The sequence below is a fragment of the Arachis ipaensis genome, chromosome B10 (assembly GCF_000816755.2).
Source record: "Arachis ipaensis cultivar K30076 chromosome B10, Araip1.1, whole genome shotgun sequence".
Lineage (NCBI taxonomy): Eukaryota > Viridiplantae > Streptophyta > Magnoliopsida > Fabales > Fabaceae > Arachis > Arachis ipaensis.
In genome coordinates this window covers 14,340,844-14,360,666 of record NC_029794.2, presented here as the reverse complement: position 1 = coordinate 14,360,666, position 19,823 = coordinate 14,340,844, and the positions used below count along the sequence as shown (strand labels likewise).

Below are 19,823 nucleotides of genomic sequence, written 5' to 3'. Positions count from 1 at the left end.
TCACTACAAAAAATTTTATATTTTCATCAATAAATTAAATATATCAAAAATTTAAAAATTTATTATTAGATTATTAAAATATACTCTTAAAATACAAGATCACTAAATCTATACTATAATTCATAAACGACTTTAATGTTTGTGTATTTTACTATCACACAAACAAAAGTGATTAAGCTTTAATGACTTTAATTAAATGCCAATGTAACATTACTTCGTAGTTCGTACTCACATTATATAAAATTTATAGGCTCGTTATACCTCTAAATTTATTTTTGTGGCAACTAAGTTTAAATAATTGATATAAACCTAACAAAAATTAATTTCATTACTAAGAAGTATTTTAGATACGCGTCTTTACTAACATAAATGTTGGTATTTCGTGCTTTTTCTTTTTCGCATTCCTTCTTCTTTTTCGTATTTTTTTTATCATTATCGTTTTTTAATTGTTATTGTTGCTGCATTTTTTTCACTCTTCTTTCTAGTGCTTTTACATCATTATGTATTTTTTTAATTTTTTATTCTTCTTCAGAAGATAAAATAAGAAGAATTGTGAGGAGGTGAATCAAGGAGGAAGAAGAAGATGATGATGTAAAATTTATTAAAAAATAATTCCAAAACTTTTTAACGGTGACACAAATTTTTATTAAGAGGATGAAATAAGAATGATGAGAATTGTTAAGAGGGTGACACAAGAATTATAAGAATGTGAACCGTGACACAAGTTCTTGTTAAGAGGGTGAAACAAGAATTATGAGAATGTAAAAGAAAAAGAACGCAAGTTCTTGTTAAGAGAGTGAATCAAGAATTATGAGTGTAAACTGTGACACAAATTCTTGTTAAGAGGGTGAAATAAGAATTATGAGAAGAAAAAGAAAAGAAAAATGATGATCATGATGATAATGATGATAATAAATAGCAGAAGTTTGAATTATATATGTAGAATTTATCAGAAAAATAGTACCAAATTTTTATTGTTAAACTAATTGTGTGATATTTAACTAGGATGAAAAAGAATATGATGATGGTGATGATAATGAAGGAGTAGGAGAAAAAATAAAGAAAAAAATAAATCAAATGAGAAAAGAATAAAGAGGAGGCGGTGGTGGCAGTAAATGTGTGTTAGGATTATGGTTTGTAAACGGAGGTTTGTATAAAATTAAGTTTGCAAAATTGATTTTGATTAAAAGTGAGTTGATATTAACGTGATTTATGTTTGGTAATTTTTATTCAAAATGGATTATAGTAAACTAAATATTGTTTGGATTATATTATTTAAAATCACTTTTAGATAAAAATTACAAAAAGGACATAAATTTAAATAATTATTTTATGTTATCTTATAATTTTATTTTAGATATCTAAATAAATTTTAATTTTTTTTAGTACTCTCAGTATTCTTTACTCTAATAGGATTAATAGAATTATAATACAAAGCAAAAAAAATATTCTATAAAAAAAATAACAATAACAATTAAAAAAATTCATATAAACAAAAAATAATAAGAATTTTATTAAAAAAATAAATAATATGCATGAGAAAGTATTGGAGAAAAAACATTATAAAACAAATAACAAATATATGAATAATGAAGGACATAATTGGTATATAGTGTTGTGATAAACACAATAGATATGGATGCCCATTAATATCATGGCTGGATGACTCAGTTCTCATTTTACCAAGAAAGAATGTACATTAATGAAGGTTAAAAATTTTCTTTCATTATGCCTATAAAAGGAGGTTAAGCCTCCGTCAATATTACACACAGCAATAACAAATATTTCTACCTCTCTGCTTTCATATGTTATAAAGTCTATTTTATTCTCTCTCCTAGTGGGTGCTAGTGTATAATATTAATACATATAATATTAATACATTTTATTAGTGTGAGATATTGATGTGGTGAATATTATTATTATTTATTTACATATTTTATTTTATATCTAGTACATCTACCTTATTTATTTTACAACACGTTATCAGCACGAGACTCTGATCAAATTTTTAGGAAGGCTCAGGTAACAAATTTTCATTATGTCGAAACTCTCTCATCTTGAATTCAATGCTCTTGATATATCTGAAAATAATTATTTATCATGGATACTAGATGCTGAAATTCATCTTGATTCAATGGATCTTGGAGATACCATTAAGGCTGAAAATAATACATCCCAGAAGGATAAAGCTAAAGCCATGATTTTTCTTCGTCGTCATCTTGACGAAGGATTGAAAAATGAATATCTCACATTAAAAGATCCTGCAGATCTTTGGAAAGACCTTGAAGAAAGGTATAATCGTCAAAAAACGGTAATACTTCCTCAAGTCCGATATGAATGGACGCACTTGCGTCTGCAGGATTTTAAATCTATAAATGAATATAATTCTGCAATGTTTTGAATCACCTCACGAATGAAATTATGTGGGGAAAAGATAACTGATCATGATATGTTGGAGAAAACTTTCTCAACCTTTCATGCCTCGAATGTGTTCATGCAGCAGCAGTATCGAGAAAAAGGGTTTAAAAAATATTCTGAGTTAATTTCTTGCCTTCTTGTTGCTGAACGCAACAATGAGTTGTTATTAAAAAATCATGAAGCGCGCCCAGCTGGCGCCGCCCCATTTCCTGAAGTAAATACGACAAATTACCCCAGAAGAGGTAAATGGCAAGGTTTTAATAATAAGAAAAATTATGGAAGGAAAAAGAATTATGTTCAAAAGAGAGGATCTCACCAGAAGTGGGATAAAGAAAGGAATATCGGGCATAATAAATCAACCGAGGAGAAGTGTTTCCGCTGTGGTGGAAAGGGCCATTGGTCACGTACCTGTCGTACCCCAAGGCACCTAGTCGATCTTTATCAAGTATCTTTGAAAAAGGACGACAAAGGAAAGGAAACAAATTTTGTTTCAAATGATGCTGAGAACTCCACCACTCATTATGATGTATCTGATTTCTTTGAGGATCCTGAAGGAAATATTGGTCATTTGATCAACGATGGAATAGTTTAATATGTGGGATTGTGAAGTATCTATGTAAATAAATAATGTAAAGAACTTATTGTTAAGTTTTATTTTCTATGTATTTAAGTTTCAAATGTGATGTACATAAATAATGGAATATTAATGTTTATGAATTTTGAAATTATTAAATGTGTCAAATTTTAAATAAAATTTTAGTATATGATATTATTTTATGTATAGTGTTTTTTTTAGAAAAATGATTCTGATCAAATATTCAATTTAACTGTGCATACTGCTCATTTTATTATTATTTGTTTTTTTTTTAAGAGAATGGCAAGGATATGTAATGAAGATATATGCCTTGCGGATAGTGCAAGTTCGCACACTATTCTCAAAAGTGATATATATTTTACCCATCTTGTGCCAAAAGAAGAATGTGTTAATACTATTATTGGCTCAGGCAATGTGATAGAAGGCTCCGGAAGAGCTATAATTTTGTTTCCTAGAGGAACAAAATTTATAATAAATAATGCACTATTATCTACCAAGTCTCGAAGAAACTTGTTGAGCTTTAAAGATATTCGCCGAAATGGATATCATATTGAGACTATGAATGAGGAAAATCATGAGTATTTATGTATCACAACTCATGATTCAAATAAGAAAGTTATATTAGAGAAATTACCCTCTCTTTCATCTGGGTTGTATTATACCAAGATTAGTACAATTGAATCCTCTCCTATGCAATTAGCTTTTGGCCAGCAGCCAAATGTCTTCCATTTAAGAATATTTAGGTGTGCGATATATGTTCCCATTGCACCACCTAATCGCACCAAAATGGGACCCCAAAGAAAATTGGGGATATATGTTGGATATGAGTCTCCCTCTATAGTGAGGTATCTTGAGATACAAACTGGTGATGTGTTTAAAGCCCGGTTTGCGGATTGTCATTTTGATGAATCAAAATTTCCAACATTAGGGGGAGAGAATAAGCTTCCTGAAAAGGAGCTTAACTGGAATGCATCATCATTGATGCATTTAGATCCTCGATCAGGGCAATGTGAACGGGAAGTTCAAAAGATTATACATTTGCAAAGAATAGCAAATGAATTGCCTGATGCATTTTCTGATACAAAGAGGATAACCAAATCTTATATACCAGCGGAAAATGCCCCAATTCGAATTGATGTCCCAGTAGGACAAGTAGCCACTGAAGCAAATTCACGCCAGAAGCGTGGCAGGGCGAAAAATGCCCCAATTCGAATTGATGTCCCAGTAGGACAAATAGCCACGGAAGCAAATACACGCCAGAAGCGTGGCAGGCTTGTCGGTTCCAAAGATAAAAATCCTCAAAAGAGAAAAGAGGTAAATACGATTTCTGTTGAAAAAGACATAGTAAAGACACCTGCAGTTGTCCAAAATTCTGATATAGTATTAATGCCAAAAGACGTTCAGGTACCTGAAAATTGTGAAAATGATGAGATCTCAATAAATTATGTCTGTACAGGAGATAAATGGGACCGAAATAAGACAATTGTCAATGAAATATTTGCATATAATGTGGCATTAAATATCATGCATGAAAGTAAGGATCTTGAGCCAAGATCAGTCGAAGAATATCGACAAAGGAATGATTGGCCAAAATGGAAAGAAGCCATGAAGGCTGAATTAGACTCACTTGTAAAACGTGAAGTCTTTGGACCTGTAGTCCGTACACCTGAAGATGTAAAACCTGTTGGATATAAATGGGTATTTGTGAGAAAACGAAATGAGAAAAATGAAGTTGTGCGCTATAAAGCCCGACTTGTGGCACAAGGTTTCTCACAAAGTCCTGGTATAGATTATAAAGAAACGTATTCCCCTGTAGTGGATGCGATAACATTGCGCTATTTGGTCAGTTTATCTGCATATCATAAACTGCATATGCATTTAATGGATGTGGTAACAGCCTACTTATACGGCTCATTAGATCGGGATATCTATATGAAATTCCCTGAAGGACTAAAGATATATAAACCATCTAGTGAATATTCACAAGGGTTATACTCAGTCAAATTGCAAAGATCTTTATATGGTCTAAAGCAATCTGGACGAATGTGGTATAATCATCTTACTGAGTATCTGGCCAAAAACGGATTCAAGAATGATGATATATGCCCGTGTGTTTTCATAAAGAAAACTGCTTCTGGATTCATTATAATTGCTGTGTACGTTGATGATTTAAATATCATTGGGACTCCTAAAGAGATTCCAACAATTATAAAAACTCTAAAAGAAGAGTTTGAGATGAAAGATCTTGGAAGAACTAAATTCTGTCTCGGCCTGCAGATCGAGCATATAAAAAGTGGGATCTTTATTCATCAAACAACATACACAGAAAAGATCTTGAAGAGATTTTATATGGATAAGTCACATCCTTTAAGTACCCCAATGATCGTAAGATCTTTGGATGTGAAAAAGGATCAATTCCGTCCTAAAGAAGAAAATAAAGATATCCTTGGTCCTGAAGTACCATATCTTAGTGCCATTGGAGCACTAATGTATCTTGCTAATAATACGCGACCTGACATATCATTTGCTGTGAATTTACTAGCAAGATATAGTTCCTCTCCAACCAGAAGACATTGGAGTGGAATCAAACAAATCTTTCGATATCTTCATGGGACGGTTGATATGGGATTGTTTTATCCCTATGGATCCAAATCACAACTAGTTGGCTATGCAGATGCTGGATACCTGTCTGATCCACATAAAGGGAGATCTCAAACAGGATACCTGTTTACATATGGTGGAACAGCTATATCATGGAGGTCCACGAAACAGACGATTGCTACAACATCCTCTAATCATGCCGAAATACTGGCGATTCATGAAGCTAGTCGCGAGTGTTTTTGGCTGAGGAGTCTGATCCAATATATTCTGTCATCATGTGGACTGATTGATCATAAGATAGCTCCAACTATCCTGTTTGAAGATAATGCAGCATGTATTGCTCAACTTAAAGGCGGATACATTAAAGGTGATAGAACAAAGCATATTTCTCCCAAATTCTTCTTCACTCATGATCTTCAAAATCAAGGGACAATTGATGTGCAACAGATCCGCTCAAGTGACAATCTGGTAGATTTATTTACAAAGTCACTCCCAAAATCCTCCTTTGAAAGATTGGTACATGAGATTGGGATGCGCAGATTTCGAGACATTAAATGATGTCGGCAAGAGGGGGAGACTGTACTCTTTTTCCCTTGGTCAAGTTTTTTTCATTGGATTTTTCTTGACAAGGTTTTTAATGAGGCAGCTCCATCATTAAAGGATATTGTACTCTTTTTCCTTCACTAAAGTTTTTTTTCCCACTGGGTTTTTCTTTAGTAAGGTTTTAACGAGGCAATAATCCGAAATGGTCATCCAAGGGGGAGTGTTGTGATAAACACAATAGATATGGATGCCCATTAATATCATAGCTCGATCACTCAGTTCTCATTTTACCAAGAAAGAATGTACATTAATGAAGGTTAAAAATTTTCTTTCATTATGCCTATAAAAGGAGGTTAAGCCTCCGTCAATATTACACACAGCAATAACAAATATTCCTACCTCTCTCTTCTTTCATATATTATAAAGTCTATTTTCTTCTCTCTCCTAGTGGGTGCTAGTGTATAATACTAGTGTATAATATTAATACATATAATATTAATACATTTTATTAGTGTGAGATATTGATGTGGTGAATATTATTATTATTTATTTACATATTTTATTTTATATCTAGTACATCTACCTTATTTATTTTACAACATATAGAAAATTCTGGTTGAAGAGCAGAATCACTTCTGCGTTCGGATGATAAAAAGTTGCCAAACATACAAGTGAAGCGTTTAAGATATTTAAACGCACTTCTCTCTTCTCCAACATGTTTGCCATTTGCCAAACACACTCTTAATTATTCTGTTGGTCCTTATATAGTTTCACCAAATTTTTAATTAACTCCTTATATTTTTTTTTAATTAGGTTTCTACACTGCATTGATTTTGTAATTAAGTCATTTTCATATCAAAAACGTTAAAATTAACAGAATATTTCTTCTAAAATATATGCAGTCAAAGATCTAGTTATGTTTTTAATTATGAATACATTTAATTTATAAAAAAATATTCAGTTAACTCTAACATTTTTTATCCTATGAAATACCTAATTATAAAATTAAATGCAGCGTAGAAATTCAATTAAAAAAATATATAAAGACTTAATTAAAAATTTGATAAAATTAACAGAATAATTAAACTAAAATAAATATAGATAATAATAATAACAATAATAATAATATAGTATAGATAAAAGTGAAAATAGATAACATATTAAGGATTATCAATTATGTAATCTGAGTTCTTAACCAATATATAATGTTACTAGCATTATAGCATAACATGTACTAAGAGCTGACATTTATTTATTTATTCATGTGAAAATATTTTTTTTTAACTCTTGAATAATAGATTATATGGTTAGATTTTAATATTTATAAAAATATTGTCTTTATTTAAAATGTGACTAAATAAATAAGTTACATTTTTAAATAAAACATCTTTATAAAAAGATATTTTTACACACAAACTACAGACGAGTGATGAAATGAAAGGTACCAAGGTAGTTAGGTGTACCCAGCATAATTGAAAGAAAAAGTATGTGAAACCAAAAGGGAATCAGCCAAAACATAAACAAAACCACATCATGCTTAATTAATTTAATTTTATTTAATTTTTAATATTTGTTATTAATTGCCGTATCAAAATTGAAACCACCCCTCCACTAACAAGTTGCAACAACCCAAAATCCACTCCTGGGATCACGGAATATCTCATCAAGCCCGATTCAAAATTCAGCTTCAGTTTGGTGAATCCCGAATCAAGGTTTCTCTTCCCCTTGGTGGTGCAATTCATCGTTACTCCAATGGATCATTGACGGCGCAGATTAGAACTTCTTATCTGGGCGGCTACGGTGTATGGTTTGGAATTGGTTACATCAGCTACGCTAACCTCATACAGTCCAACAATCAAATACAAGGCTACATTGGATCTCTTCCGGAAGAGAGCATCTTTCATGGCGGTTTCACCCACTGAAGGAGGATCGATTAGTACATTGACTAATCCAACTCAAGGCGATGAACAATTCAGTGCTGGTGATCCAGTCATTCAAGAACAAGAAGGGTGGAAGGTATACTTCATAAGCTTCTCCTTGGTTTTTGTAAATTTTGAAACAGGGTGGTAGTTTAAGCGTTGTTATTCATGCTAATTAGAATTTTTTTTTTACTTCAAAAAGATGTGTGATGCAATGTTCTGTGATGGTTTTCATATGACCCATTCATTATATAGTAAGGAATGTTCTTAGCCTGACCAGGTTTCAATGCGCTATCTTGGTTTTCATATGACCCATTCACTGTGTTAATGTTGTAATATGATGATAACATGTTTTGATTTCAAACTTCACTTACTTTTTTAGAGTAAGATACATCAATTTGGCACATAAATCCAATATAAGATAACTTAATTAGTTAGTGCAACAACTTTCTACCATATCTTTTCCTTGAGATTTAACAGGATATTATGAACATAAAACTATATACCTGTGAAAATATTTCACCTAGCAGAAAGTTGCTAAAAAAGATATAGTGGATCCAAGCTTATTTAGGGCTGCACGCGGATCGGATCGGATCGGATATGGCCAAAATTTCGATCCGATCCGCACTAAAATCATCGGATCGGATCGGATCCAATATCCGCAGTTTTTAAGGTTGGATCCGATCCGCACATTTGCGGATCGGATCGGATCGGATATCGGATATATCCGCAAAACACAAAAATATTTTTAAAAGTTTATTTTTATTAAAAAATATCAATGAAATTCATTTTTTCTATTCTTTTAAATATGTTTACTCTTAAAATAATATTAAACATACTTTTCTTAAATAATAAATTAAAATAATACAACATATATGATAATTATTAGTTGAAATAAAACATAAAAAGAATATTTATTTATTTATTTCTTTATTTTTGCAGATACACGGATATGCGGATCGGATATGCGGATTCCAACACAAAATCCGTAATCCGATCCGATTAGTGTGCGGATCCGATCCGATCCGATCCGAAAGTCTTGCGGATCGGATCCATATCCGCAATTTCGGATCGGATTTGGATAAATACCGCGGATATGCGGATCCGATCCGATCCATGAACACCCCTAAGCTTATTATTAGCATAGGCAAACATACTTGAACAAGAAGTGAGAGTTTGGCAACAGCAAGTTCATCGATAAACGATTCCAATGATGACACATATCCTGAAGAGAAGGCGTCTAGTGTAGTAAATTTAATAAAACTTTATTAGCATAAAATTATACTGAAGTCTATACCAAGTAGATTGTCATTGTACATGATGTATCGATGTATCAAGATAAAAAATTGATATTACTTAGAAAATTGAAAGGAATTACCATCTAGTGTGTAGTCAAATTCATATCTTAGTTGAGGCTTATCAGAGAACCCAAATCCTAAAAGAGGAGACTAAACGGAATGAATTTGATAGCACAGCAATGATTGTTTGTGAAATCAGTAGAATTTTCAAAATGTTATGAACTTATATAGTTGAAAATAGTAGAAAGAAAAAAGTAGATTGATGATTGTACACTTTCCTAAAGTTCAAATTTCATTTCTAGTTTTATCATCTACGTATTTCACTGAAATGATTACCAGGTTAATATATAAAGGTGTTTTACCGATTATAAACATATCAATTCTGTGTAGATGTTTTTTTAAAATTCAAAAAGCTCGTTTAATTAAGAGATTGTTATAGTATGCTAAGAATATCTGTTAATTACTTACTGTGTTAGGGCCAGTTTAATTCGTATTTAATTTTGTGTATTGACGTTACAGTTGCCAGATCATAGTGGCGTAGGCGAAGAGGAGATTCCAGTCGTAGGAATGAATTTTGGTTCGTTGCCTCTCGTACAGAAATTTTATGCAAATTATACAAAGAAAGTTGGGTTCGTTACTAAAATCAGGAACATGAATTTCGACATGACGCGGAAGGAGTCAAAGATACCGGTTAATTAATCTATCTACTGCACGCGAGAAGGTTATCGAGAGTCTAGGGTGAACGCAGCAACTCGAGCAAACAGGATTACAACCACGAGATGTAGAGCAAGGATGTATGTTGTGCTGGACAAGGAGAATGAATGTTGGGTTGTGTCTAGATTAGAACTGAGGCATTCTCACCCCTGTTCGTCTAAGAAAGCTGTCCACTATCATGAATACCGAGAGCTGACCATGCATGCTAAGTGTGTCATTACGGATAACGACGAGGCTGGAATAAGGCCCAACAAGACGTATCTAGCACTGGCAAACGAGGTTGGTGAGTCCGCAAACCTGGGTTTTTCTGAAAAGGATGTCAGAAATTACATCACACGCAATCTCCGATGCTCCGATGACAATGAGGACTTCCAGGGGATGATGAATTATTTCGTTCGAATGAAGGAGATCAATCCCAACTTCTTTTATGCAATAGATGTTGACGATGCTAATAAATTTAGAAGCGCACTTTGGGTAGATGCTAGGTGCAGGGCTTCTTATGAATACTACGGAGATGTGGTGTCGTTTGACACCACATACAGAAGAAACATGTCTGTATATGTATTTCTGAATTGCAAGAGCAGTTATTTCTTAAATTTCTCTTGTTGGCTCACAGTTGTTTTTTGCTCTTTTCACAGGCATGGTCTGCCGTTTGCATCCTTTGTAGGTGTAAACCACCATGGGAAGTCCACTCTTCTTGGCTGCGCTTTACTTGGGAGCGAGGAGATCCCTAGTTTTGAGTGGGTGTTCACGCAGTGGGTGAGATGCATCGGGACTGTACCAAAGAGAATTATCATTGACCAGTGCAAGGCGATGACTGGTGCTATTAGGAATGTCCTACCTGACACTGTCCACCGATGGTGCATCTGGCACATAATGAAGAAATCACAATTCAAGCTTGGTGGATACGCTAGGTACGGAGAACTGAGTGCAATGATGAATCACATTGTATGGAATTCTCCTTCGACTTAATCATTCGAGTCTGATTGGGCTAGTTTCACCAAACATTTTAACTTAGGCAAGAACAGATGGTTAGCAGGTAAGTGATGTTAACTAAATCCCGAATCTGTTGGTTTCTATTTGTCTATTTATTCACCTCATGTTATTAGTCCCACCTTGATTCCGTTCGTATTGTTTTTATAAGAAATGTAGAAGAGTTTTCTAGCTCTAACGACAGTGGATGGTCCTTTCAGTATGTAAACAGATGTTTTTTTTCATAGTGTGTATGGATGTTTTTATAATTTATTTTATCAACGAGTTAGAAGTGAGCCCATCATGTTGTTCATAAGCAGCACTCTTATGCCACTATTTTTTTTTTTGCAGACCTTTACGCAAATCGACGGAAGTGGGTTCCAATTTTTTTCAAGAGTCAATTTTGGGCAGGCATGAGGAGTACACAGCGTAGTGAAAGTATGCATGCATTTTATGGTGGATACCTGCATTGCAAGAGTGGGTTGGTTCAGTTCGTCCATGAATATGACAATGTCCTTGGAACCAAGGAGCAAAAGGAGCTAGAAGATGATGCTGCAGACTCGAAAGGCGTCATCCCATGCATAGGGAGCACGGGCATTGAGAGACAATTTCAGTAGGAATACACCAGTAGTATGTTCAGGAATCTTCAACTGGAGGTAAGAAAAAAAACCGATTGCGTGGTTCGATCAATTGAACAAAACGGAGATACGATTTCTATTACAGTGGACGAGCAAAAGGTATTCTGGAGGAAGCCGGTTTATCATACTTTCAGGGTCGACTTTGACCCTTTGAGTCGAAAGGGTCAGTGCGAGTGCAACAAGTTTGAATCCGTTGGTATTTTGTGTTGCCACACCCTTGCGGTCTGGTCATACTACAGAGTTGACATTGTACCGAGCTGCTATGTTCTTCCTCATTGGAGTAAGAATCTCATCCGCAAGCACACTTACATCAAGAGTAGCCATGACGTGGCTCGGAGTGATGAAAGCAACAACTTGTTCAGACATCTATGTTCAGAGTTCTATAACGTTGCACAGGAGTTTGTTGCTTGTGATGAGGAAGCAGCCATCTTGCGAGCTGCCATTTGGGATGCAAAGTCTAAGCTGATTGATTACCGTGCCAGCATCCGGAGGACTACTGTTGCTGCGTCTCAGAATACTGTGCCCACACAGAGCACAGGCGGTGCGATTGTACATGACATACAGGGACCCTCAAGAGTCAAAACCAAAGGACGGCCTAGGGGTAAGAGACTTGGAGCAGAGTTGGACAAGTCAATTAAGAAATCAATGCAAAAAAGGAATAAGAGATCACACCTGGTATGTGTTAGAAGTGGCTAATATGAAATAATTCTTGTCACGCAATGGTGTTCTTGATTAATTTATGTTGTTCTGTTTGTGTTGTGCATCTTGTAGGATGAGGTTGACCTTCCGTCAGATAATGATCATCATGGGCCCCTTAATAAAGGAATTGAGGATTCTACATTGTGGAACTCATCGGATGTTGGCGGATTCATGCACCTGTTGAATTCTTTTAGTCATATATAGATAGGTTTCTTGGTTCGAGTTGGTCTCATTCTTTACATACAGCGTAATAAACTAGGCAATTTTCTGTTTTGTCACCAATGGTTCTCATATTTTATTGTAATATTTTCAATGAACCAAAAGAGAAGACAATAAAAATCACGATTGTTAAATGGTTTAAATCTGCCGTGAAAATGGAGCAAGAGAATTAAAAAAAAAGGACACAAATGCATTAATATATCAATGCAGTGCACGCAGTCGGTAATGTACAACGAAATCATACACAAAACCATCCAATTTACAATGAGAAGAAACATCCAAGTCCCTACAAGAGACACCATCCACCTAAAATTCTAACTACTGTAGCCTTATCAAGACATTAGTTCGTGCAATGCGTTAATTTCCAGCAATTTCACAATTCAAGCATCACAAAACAGTGAGAAAAATTAAAGAACACCTCCATTTAGTTAACACCACGCGAGTTAATACACATAAGTGCCACTTAAGCATAGACATGACCAGAAGGGTTATGTACAACGATCAGAGTTCACTCAATATTATCAATGTGCAATGAATTGCTTAATGAACTAGTGACATCACTAACTTGGAAAAACATTGCTTGAGAATCCTGAAATGACTGATATATGAAACCTGCTAACGAGTATCTAATAAAACATGAGCCACTCACTCATCAATGAAATACTAACAAGTTCAAATGCTTTAAACATGACAAAACATAAAACAAATCCAACACCATCCAATTTACAATGAGAAGAAACATCTGATTCCCTACCTAAGACACCATCCACTTAAAATCACACCTAATGTGAGGTGATTAGGACCGAAGTCCGCACAATGCATTAATTTCCAGCAACTTTAGAATTCCAGCTTTAGATAGAAAATGATATAAAAATAAGGAACAACTCCATTTAGTTAACACCACGAGAGTTAATGGAAAGCAGTGCTACTTAAGCATAGACATGACCAAAAGGGTTATATACACCGATCAGAGATCACTCAATATTATCAACATGCAATGACTTGCTTAATGAACTAGTGACATCACTAGCTTGGAAAATCATTGCTAGTGAATCCTGAAATAGCTAACTCATGAAACTTATTGACTAATATCTAACTAAACATAAACCACTCAGACATCAACGAAGTATTCACAATTTCAAATGCTTTTAACATGCCAAAACATAAAACAGATCCCAAACCATCTAATTTACGGAGTAACAGAAACATCCTAACTCCCAGCTCAAGCACCATCCACTCAGAGGTTTACTTCCGTTGTCTTCCGTCCTTCCTCGGCTTTCTTGTGGGTAACCCCGCACGATGCAGCATGCTTTTCGTGCTCGGTGCTGTGAAAGGTGATCTCACAGCCTTAGACTTTTTCCTAGGCTAGTTTCGGCGCACATTATTGCTTTCCAATGCATGCAGCGCCTTGCCAATATCTGAATTATGAGGACCCATCACTATGTCTAGAATGATCTCCTTCCTAAACTCCTGTACAACGTCCTGCATGGCAATTACGCGTTGGTTGGTAATTTTAATAACGAGAAAGAAATTGACTACAAATGGTTTCAACCTAATTGTTATGACATATTTAAATTCACCTGATCCCAATGCTGTAATGGTTTATCTAAACCCCAAAACTGCATGAACTTGATGACGAAAACACCACAATCACAGCTATATGTACAAACACAGAATATTAAGTTCAACCATGATATCGTTATCAAGTGAAGTGCTACCGACAGAATTTTGTTAGGTGAATTTTTAACTTACCCGTTATCCTGTTGTAGGACGCTAGCATTGAATATAGGCAGGCCGTTCTCAGTGTGCTTGTATGCGGGCATAGAGATTTTTGCCATGTCTTCAATGAGTCTCCCCTGGAAATCAGCAACACGTTAGGAATCATACTGTTTCAATTACTAAGTCTAACGGCAGACTAATTGGTTATGGACCTGGACCTACCGCATATGCATGTATTTTTAGCCTTTCATCGTTAGACTTTCCTGTATTCATACTATCCAGCACCCACAGCCTTTTTTGAGTAATCTCAAAGGCATACAGCCACCAATGACGATCGATACAGACTGGGGCAAACCACTATGATGGAAGCAGCAATGTAAATTTAAATAATCAGGTTTGTCACCAAATAGATACAGCCAATGAAATCTCAATTAAGCACACGCTAATTCGAGTGCCCTTAACATGAAAACTATAAACCAAATTCAGAATCATCTAATTCACAATTAAGAGGAACATCATATTGCCTATTCACAAGAAACATCCAAGTAATAAAAGCAAGGTTGTAAGCACGTAGACTAAAACATCAACCTTCAAGCGTTAGCTAATACAAGACCCATACAATTTCTTTCATCTAGGCAATTAACTTACCCATTTTCGCATGGAAGCTGATATCTTGTCAAAAAACATAGAGTCATCACCGAATTGAGGACCCAGCCCAACATAGCTAACGGTGGGAACCTCCCTGAAGGAATCCAAGTTCCTCTTATGCAACACAGTTTCCTGTTAAAAAAAAGCACTATTTAGGTTCCAATCTAAAATCATTATCGATAAGAATCTGCAAATTTGTGCATACCGAAATTCCGGGAGGAATACAGTAAAACTCATCCTTAAACCGCAACGAGTCTGAGTCATTAAAGGTTGAACACATCCAATGAACGATCTGAAAAAAAAAGGTTTAATCTTCGTTAGGGTCATCAATTCTAGCCAGGATAAATATTAAGAAACATATTCATTATATCAGTGTGTTAGTGTGTTATACTTACGTTGCTGTTGACCCAGTGTCGGGGCAGCAGTGAGCAGATGTCCTCTCGGACTAATGATAGATGCTGCCTTCCTTCATAGGACGCCAAAACCTGACTTTGCTCCAACGATCCATTGGCCGCCCATCGTCGCAGTCGCTCCTCATCATCCTCATCAATCTTTCGCCCTTTGAGAAGTGGATGCACCTTTATAGGAGTACATTGGGTATAATTCTGTTCTGTCCTAGTATTGCCCAGTGAGATTTTCTTGCTTGGTGGGCTAGGAGTCATGCAAGGCATATTGGCTGGCATCATGGTCTGCAGTGGCCTAGTGTTCTGCAGTTGCTCAAAGTGTTGCCAAATTCGTTCACTCTCAGGATCTCGGTTCGACAGAAAATTGGGATTACTGCAAGCAACTCAACCGATGTTAGAGAAATGGCAGTTGTGTACGGATACAATCCATAAATCACTAACAAGTAAAATAGACCACAAAATGAAATGGTTTTGATTAGGAGACTTGCCCGTCGAACTCCCATTCTTCATGTTTCACTAGCGCAACAGAGAGTGTTCCTACATCAGGAGCCACAGAGAAAGGTGTTTCATGTGTTCCGTTATCCTAATTGAGGTTGCCTTCTTCTAGTTCGGCACTTGATTTTTTTTGGTCAACTCCCTGGTTATAGAGTCGGCACATCCGCTTGGCAAGAGGCTCATTCTCCTCATCATCATCTGTACTGATTGGGATATCCTTTTCCTCAGATTTCTTTGGAGTCGACGTACATGATCGGTCCTTTTTAGCCCTCCCCTCTTTTGGCGCAGCGCCCTTGCTAGGCTGTTTTACATAAAACGAATAAATTGTGTAATGAAACATCCAAATACATTCAAAATACCTTAGTAAACTTAATCAAAACTAGTTGATGATTTAAACCGTATACAACAATACTCGTATACTCACCCTTGGGGTAGTTTTGGATCGTTCTTCGCGCGATGAACTTCTTGTTGTTGGAGATGAAGATGTTGTGCGTCCCCTTGTACGTCTTTCCTTTGATACCTGCTTACTCTCTCCACCGACTGACCTCCTCTGTTTGAAGCAATAGCATGAACCAAATTAACAATGGCGAAGTAAGCTTGTTAAAATGCGAAAGCCTAAAAACGTGCTTACCCTTGGCGGCAGGAAATGCTTTTGCCCACGCTTCTGTGGTTCTTTTTTCACCGGTTTCCTCCTCGCCTGTGGTGCCTGGCTCTTTATGTCATCACCCCCCCATGTCTAGTCAAAAGGCGCCCCTGAATTAAGAAACAAAGAGAATCAACTCTCAGAATCAAACCCCAAAGCACAACCAAACCACAATCCAGTAATAGCAAAATAAAAAAAATCTCAAACAAACTGGAATAGCAACATTTGCCTAGCACAACTGACAACAAAGACGCAATAATAGAAAACTTCTTGAGTGGTCGAATATGCAGCTCCGACTTAAATTACTGGATAAATTAACTGATTACGAGATAGAAATGAGTACCTCAGATAAAATATATTGCGCCTTCTTTTCAAGTCTCTCTGAGGTCCACGCATCGAGCCACGGCTCCGGCTCATGGCAGTTGTCGAGCACACCGTATTGCAACCGCTGAAAATAGAGTATCTGATGCAAGGATGGGCCCAGTTAAAGTTATACACGACAGAAAACCACAGTTAGCATCAGATAACATTCAAGATTCTGTAAGGCTCGCAATTATTTGTTATATAGCAACGAGACATAGAATTTGTGCCAGTAAACATACAGATGAAATCATACAATGAACCATCTAAAATTAGTGAACAGAGAGTCAAGTAATTCAGCAACATATCATTATATCACATACAAATAACAGTACTGGAGTCTAAGCTCTCTAAAGTAGTGTATAGGAAATTAAATTTATACAAGTGATGATCTTCATAAAAAAAAATAATTTATTACTGGCATTGTGTTCTACCAGCATGACGAACATGCAGCCTTCACATGTTTTGTTCCCTTTCAGCTTATACTTCTCCACTGCCTTATCGAACCACTTTAGAATTTCCAACGGCCAGTTGAACCTCCGTGGATCAGAAACATCTAACATGGGGTAGATGTGCCATGGAGGAAGTACCTGTTGAGTAGTTAGGCACAGGAACATCTTCATCACCACCAGTAAGAAATATCTTCTGAACTCCATCCTATCTGATTCTGTGGCCATTGGACAGCTATAAACCAAATCCCGGAGCTCGGTTGTTTACCGTCTATGGAACCGATTTTTTATGGCGATGTGGGATGCATTACTGTCATCAAATGCTGGAAATGGATCCCCTACAAAATGTTCATGCGTTATTCCATGTTAATATGTATGCATAAGCAAAATAGTTAAACAATGTAGCAGAAGTTACCTCCGGACGAATGCCGAAAACCTTCCCGATTAACTCGGCATTGAGGCGAATGTTGCCGATGTCTAGTATAAAAGTTCTTGACTTAACTTGGTACGACTCAGCTAGGTGAACCATGATGGCTTGCTTTACCGACCAATTTGAAACAAGCCTCAGGAATCCAAAACCAATCAGATCAATCTCCGCAAGCTTGTCAGCGGAATTGTTTTTCGATAGCGTGCTCATCATATCATGGATGTAGCTGGGCGAGCACCGGGACTCTAACAATTTCTGGTAATTGTCACAGTAGCTGTCAGTCAAACGTAATGTAATGACTGAATGGTAAAAAATGAATGGTAGACCACATTTTACCTTTTTCCCCATGTTGGATGGGTTTCACTTCAAATCAATCCTGCTGAGGTATCACAAGAAATAGCCCCTCAAAACTGTATATAGGAAAATAGCAACAATTTCACCATCCAAATTACAGTCATTTCAACAAATAAATGAAGAAAAACAGCTACTTGAACAGTGATTATTAAAATTTTATTTGAAGTTGATGTGCTTAGAATTATGGATATTCTCTACTAATTAACAATGCCTTCAAGGTATATCCAAACCAACCACCAATGTAGTATATAACTTCTGGTGCCACTGATTTACAACGACCAAAATAGATAAAAATCATTCTAGAATATCAATCAATTCTGATTGTGTCAAAAAAAATTAAAAAAAAAATAAATATTATTGTACTACATCTTCTCACTGATAATAGCTTAGATCGACCAAGACAAGATGTTTCTTAATGGAAATAAAGTGCAGAACAAATATTTATTAACATATTTTGTGATAATCAAACAAAATTGAAAACATGACATCTTTCATCTAATCAAGTTGTCACAATATGGAAGTTCTGATTGTGTTGGCATAACTAATAGGAGGAAGAGCACTGTTGGATTCATATAACTTCAGGGTTCCTAGTTTGGCAATAATCTCCAATCTTATTGAAGTAAACATTTTTGGCAACTAGTCATTATTAGAAGGATGCAGAACCAGTGTGAGATTGAATAAAATTTTTCGTACTTCCAAGAACGTGTCAAAATCTGTATTAAAGCAAAAACAATCTATATATTCTATTTCAACACCGAAACTCACATTTAATTTCACACTATATTTTTCAGAATGCAAAACCTTTTAAATCCATTTACTAGTTGGGGCAAGGAAGTCGCATTGTAGTCACTAATTTCTGTTCACGCGTAGAGATGGACATATACATAATGAACCAGCTTTTTTAAGAAGTAAAAAAGAACAATCTAATGTTATTTCTTCCACTTTCTTCTTGTTTCAAAACAAAGCAGTGTATTTTTTTTAATGTAACACATCATTCATTCAAGTAAAAATTATACAATCATAAATAACATCAACAAAACATCCACTCAAATATCCACAATTATTCAAAAACAATGTCACGTAATTTAGCAATATCAAAGAACATCTCACATGAACATCTAGCCTTTAACAACTACAATTGTAATATCCAACCCAATATAAAAGCTACATCCAATCTCTACCAAATGCAACAAGCGAGCAAAACATCAACAACAGAAGATTTCTAATTGAAGTCATGTTATACTTTTGAGAGTTTAATTAGAATCAATCCAAATTCAATTAGAAATCAATCAACGGACCTACTTGTCATCCGGATTCTGCAAGACTCCAGAAACAGGGGACACATGCAGCTGCTGTTTTTGCCTAGGACCAGTTATGCCCCAAAATGGTGCCACCTGATCTGCTCAACCAGTAAAAGAACATCCATTTGATTTGGAACTCACACGCACCACTTCAATAAAACACTGTTGAATTCCCTTTTAGAAACATGCATAGGAAGTCAAAGGGAACATATACCATACCTAACAATTAGTGTGACGCGCGGATTGATTCCAAAGAGCTTCGGCGGCACCGGGATAACCCACATGCAAAAGTAGCACGGCGTCGTTCTTCTTCCCGAGTCTGGAGGCGCGACGGTCGGTTCTGCTAGGCGCGGCGTTGTAGCGTCTGCAGAAGTCAGGGAAGACGGTTGCAATGGGTTAGCTTCAGT

At 35.7% G+C, this 19,823-nt stretch overlaps 1 protein-coding gene across 1 annotated transcript; it reads left to right on the top strand.

Moving 5' to 3' along the window:
- Positions 10,167–11,677, top strand: LOC107620203 (protein FAR1-RELATED SEQUENCE 5-like). Its single transcript, XM_016322403.1, has 4 exons — positions 10,167–10,639; positions 10,727–11,036; positions 11,198–11,294; positions 11,412–11,677. Exons 1-4 carry the CDS (start codon positions 10,167–10,169, stop codon positions 11,675–11,677), a joined length of 1,146 nt encoding a protein of 381 aa, XP_016177889.1.

Excerpts from the sequence above, each read along its gene's own strand:
- LOC107620203 (XM_016322403.1), top strand. The coding sequence starts at position 10,167 with ATGTATGTTGTGCTGGACAAGGAGAATGAATGTTGGGTTGTGTCTAGA. Across the intron at positions 10,640-10,726 it reads ACCACATACAGAAGAAACAT|GCATGGTCTGCCGTTTGCAT; the intron begins GTCTGTATATGT and ends CTCTTTTCACAG. Across the intron at positions 11,295-11,411 it reads CTTTCAGTATGTAAACAGAT|ACCTTTACGCAAATCGACGG; the intron begins GTTTTTTTTCAT and ends TTTTTTTTGCAG.